Source organism: Zophobas morio, unplaced genomic scaffold (assembly GCF_036711695.1).
Source record: "Zophobas morio isolate AGI-343-1 ecotype UQ-CSIRO unplaced genomic scaffold, CSIRO_AGI_Zmor_V1 ptg000011l, whole genome shotgun sequence".
Taxonomy (NCBI): domain Eukaryota; kingdom Metazoa; phylum Arthropoda; class Insecta; order Coleoptera; family Tenebrionidae; genus Zophobas; species Zophobas morio.
In genome coordinates this window covers 631,927-636,784 of record NW_026972116.1, presented here as the reverse complement: position 1 = coordinate 636,784, position 4,858 = coordinate 631,927, and the positions used below count along the sequence as shown (strand labels likewise).

The 4,858-nt window shown below is 36.3% G+C and overlaps 1 protein-coding gene across 1 annotated transcript; it reads left to right on the top strand.

Moving 5' to 3' along the window:
• The first annotated feature begins 1,252 nt into the window (after positions 1-1,252).
• Positions 1,253-2,527, top strand: LOC135126934 (uncharacterized). Its single transcript, XM_064053174.1, has 2 exons — positions 1,253-1,945; positions 2,027-2,527. The coding sequence occupies exons 1-2, from the start codon at positions 1,253-1,255 to the stop codon at positions 2,525-2,527; spliced, it is 1,194 nt and encodes a 397-aa protein (XP_063909244.1).
• The last annotated feature ends 2,331 nt before the right edge of the window (positions 2,528-4,858 follow it).

Genomic DNA, 4,858 nt, shown 5'->3' with positions numbered 1-4,858 from the left:
ACACTGTCGCGCTTTGAAGTTTCAAAAAGAAGCGCCTGGCATGTGTTGCTCCAATGGCAAAATCAGTTTGCCACCACTGACTGAACCACCAGAACCACTGCTCACTTACGTTGCTGGAGTTACTCGGGAGTCCAAACACTTTCTACAGCATATTCGGAAATACAACTCATGCTTTCAGATGACATCGTTTGGAGCGACGAATATTGTGAGATATAATAATTTTATGCCCACATTTAAAGTGCAAGGACAAGTGTATCATCAGATTGGTTCACTCCTTCCAGTATCCAAAGAAGATCCGCAATTTTTGCAAATTTTTTTCATGGACAATGTGGAGAAGGAGATTGATCGACGTTGCACATTTAGTGTAGCAACATCGAAAGATTATTGCTGAATTACGAGCATTATTCCACGAGCACAACTGTTTGGTTCGAGATTTCAAATCCGCATTGGAGAATGTAAGAGCGATGACTTCAAACTCATTATCAGAGCAGACAAAACCCCATCGAATGAGCATGAAAGACGCTTCAATGCTCCAATAGCCCTTGAAGTAGCAGCTGTAATTGTCGGTACAGAAATTACTCGGCGAGATAATGTTATCAGCAGGCGAAATCAAACCAAGCAACGTATTGCTGAAACACATCGATCGTACGACGCACTTCAATATCCAATTCTATTTCCGCGAGGAGAAGACGGTTATCATCTCGAATTGTATCAAACTCCCGTCACAGGTGCTACGACAACGAAAAAAGTCAGTTGTATGGATTTTTATGCATATCGCATCATGATGCGAGTCGAACAATCCAACCATATCTTAAAGTGTCGTCATGTTTTTCAACAATTCATCGTTGATATGTACGCCAAAGTCGAAAGCGAACGACTCAATTACATTCGTTACAATCAATCGAAGCTTCGAGTCGAAGATTATATTCATTTGCGAGATACAATCGCGAATGATGGAACAATTGGTAACATTGGACAAACGGTTATACTTCCAGCTTCGTATACTGGAAGTCCAAGACATATGCAAGAATATGATCAGGATTCTCTGACATATGTTCGCAGATATGGACGTCCAGATCTTTTCATCACGTTCACATGCAATCCATCTTGGTGTGAAATCAAATATTTACTTTTGCCTGGCCAACAACCATCTGATCGGCATGACCTCGCAGCGAGAGTTTTCAAACAAAAATTGATACGTTTTATGGATCTCATCACTAAGAACCATATATATTGAGAAACTCGCTGTTGGATGTATTCCATCGAATGGCAGAAAAGAGGTCTACCACATGCTCATATATTAATTTGGTTAGTTGAAAAAATTGTTCCAACTCAAATTGATGATATCATTACTGCTGAGCTGCCCAACGCAGAAGAAGATCCAGAATTATTTGAAATTGTGAAAAAAAATATGATTCACGGACCATGTGGGGAACACAACCCACACTCGCCATGCATGAAAAACGGAAAATGCACCAAAAAGTATCCACGCCAGCTGCTGCAAGACACACAAACTGGTGGCGACGCTTATCCGTTGTACAGACGACGAAAACCAGATGATGGAGGATACACCACAACTATCAAAATCAATAACGTTGACTTCGAAGTTGATAATCGATGGATTGTGCCCTACTCTCCTATCCTTTCGAAATCATTCAATGCACATATCAACGTGGAGTTCTGTAATTCAGTTAAGTCAATAAAATACATATGTAAATACGTGAATAAAGGCAGCGATATGGCAATTTTCGGAATTGCGAATCCCAATGCACCTGTCAATGAAATCGAGCAATTTCAAATGGGACGTTATATTAGCAGTAATGAAGCTGTATGGAGAATTCTTGGTTTCGACATTCATGAACGCTTTCCTGCTGTCATGCATCTCAGTGTTCATTTGGAAAACGGTCAACGAGTCTACTTCACGGAAGGCAACGCACCCCAACGAGTTGCAGATCCACCAAATACAACGTTGACCGCTTTTTTCCAATTGTGTGCAACTGACGAATTCGCAAAAATATTAATGTAGCACGAAGTCCCTCAGTACTACACTTGGAATCAATCGACGAAGAAATTTTGCAGAAGAAAACGAGGCGCCAGGCATTCTTCTATAGCTGGCATATTTTCTACTGGTGTACTGGGAAGAGTATATACTGTTCATCCAAATAATGGTGAATGCTACTATTTGCGAATGCTGCTTCACGTGGTCAAAGGACCAACATCGTTTCAAGCAATCAAAACAATCGATGGTCAAGAGTGTGAGACATACAGAGAAGCATGTTTTAAACTTGGTTTGCTTGAAAATGATCAACATTGGGACAACACATTAGCAGAAGCATCTGAGACACGTCATGCCCATCAAATACGAACTCTGTTTGCCATAATTTTGACAACCTGCGCACCTTCTGATCCGAAAGGTTTATGGGAAAAACACAAAGAGAGTATGAGCGAAGACATACTTCTCCGAGCACGCAGAAATAATCCCGGCTTGGATGTACAGTATTCGGAAGACATTTTCATGAAGCACTGATATCTCATGAGGATGTGTGTATGTCGATTAACAACAAAATCCTCAATCAGCTTGGGCTGTTTTCACCGGAACGTGACAGAAACGATGTTATCGATAGAGACGTATTGCGAGAAAAACAATACGACGTCGATGCGGTACAAGTTTATGTTGAAACTCAGAAAAGGCTCTTAACAAACGATCAACGACTTGCATACGACACAATTATGCGCTTCAGACCATACATTTATATCCACATATATACAAAGTAAATATATACACAAGCAGGACAACGTCTGCCGGGTTCCGCTAGTATTAATTAAAGTTAAAACAAATTAGTGTAAAAAAAAACAAATTTACTACAATTCTGTACAACCAATAATGAACTTCAATAAACAAATAAAAAAATGTATGTCACTTAAACAAATTAAAGATAAACCACTCCTAAGAACACAAACAAATCTACATACAGGTAATTACGAGTCAAATTACTGTAAACAAACAAAAGGATAATATACAACATATAATCAAAAATAAACGTTGCAATAAAATATGCTATTTAAAGAAAAATCGGTTTTAATAAACACAAAGAAATCTATTTAGTTACAAAGAATATTAAAAGAAAACTATAATAAACTATAAATCAGTCTTAAAAACACAAACAAATCTATTTACAAAAAATATTTAAAAAAACTAGAATAAAGGGAAAAGACAATTGAATCGCATTGTTGAAGTTGCTTGCTTTGAAAATACACTGTAAAACTTTCTAATTCACGACGACTTGACTGTCGCCAACACACAAAAAAGTACCGTTAAGAATTAATTCAGTTTTAACAATCATATTAATAACCTAAGTTTTTTAAGTTTGCCTCAATTTATTGCACTGAAAAGAAAAACCCGTTAGAGTGCATGGATTAATGGAAATGCAATCATTTTTTCGTCTATGGGCAGTAATAACCAAATTATTAAATTTAAGGGATTACAGCTTAAAGCAGAAGACAAATGCTGCATTTTAAAAATGCTAAATTTACTTGAATCTAACGGATAATCGTAAAATGGTTGCATTGACAAAAACGTATAGCCTATCAGGAAAATCTCGTTGTCAATACTTTTTACAATGAAGCGAAATGTGTAAGTTACCAAAAAGTATCGTAGTATTACAGGCATCTACCTGTATATAATATCCAATATTATGTTATATGTATATATGAATTCATTGTATTTTTTTTTAACTTACAAAGAAATCTGCTTATTCTAATAGGCAAGGATAATGTTGCAATTCGTAAAAATTTGTTTAGGTGTGGTCTTGGCGGCATAACTTCTATTTTTGTTTTCTTTTTCAGTTGTCAGATTTGATGTTGGGAGATTTTTTCACTCGTTTCCTTTAGCATTTCTTTCGTTTCGCATATGTGTTTTGTATTTGTTTCAAATCTAGAATAAAATTATGTTCATTAGCATTAGTACATAAAAAATTGCAGTAACATACCTTTTTTTTATGGCACCTCATTTTCAAAAACAATCACGGTAAGTTCTTCATAATCAGTGGCAGTATCTTCAGTGATTATTGGTGGTCTTTCTTAAAAAAACTGCTTTTGTTATTGTTGAGTGTTGTAGCTCAGGATGTGTTTGATTGTGTTTTTGAGTAACGGACTGTATTTTGCGTTTTGTGTTTATTGGGTGAATGTTTACACGTTACTGTCACTTGTGTTACTGACCGTTTCAGGGCGGTTGGTGATAAGAATGCTACCTGAGGTAGAAGGGGAAACAACGCCGATTCTTAGTACTCAACAGTTATCTACGTACTGTTATCAAAAATAACAGAAACACGTAATAATTAAAATGATTACTTTATTAGATATTAACTTACCTACTGTAAATAAGTGCAACCTACACTGAATGGCAGAAATTTTCACAAAACTGCGTTAAAAATGAAGTGAGTAACGGATACACTAGAAAGTTTCAGTGGTTGAGAACCAACTGAAATATTGGGATCACAGCCCCCTCATTGGGATGCTTCACTGTGAAGTGCAATAAACATAAATACCGAAAAAAGGGAAACTCCGAATGCACGCCTCAAACATCTGATGTATTGTTTGGTAGGAATACGGATGTTGAGCATTATTTTTTCATTAGATGAAATAAATTTAATAAAACTAAATATTAAATCACTCTCTAATTTTTTTTGGTAACCATCATCACTTTATAAACGTCTTTATAAAATCAAAATTCGACGAAGGAATTCTTCAAAACTTTGTCCCGTTTTAGGGACAATGGACAAAGAATTTTTATGACTTTGTTTGTGTCGTGGGGTCTTTTCATTATTATACGCTCAACCCCGGATGTACCTATTTATAA

What these genes read in the sequence shown, in the direction of transcription:
- LOC135126934 (XM_064053174.1), top strand. Translation starts at nt 1,253, where the DNA reads ATGTATTCCATCGAATGGCAGAAAAGAGGTCTACCACATGCTCATATA. An exon ending in AAGGCAACGCACCCCAACGA is followed by an intron (nt 1,946 to 2,026) that starts GTTGCAGATCCA and finishes ATATTAATGTAG; the next exon opens with CACGAAGTCCCTCAGTACTA.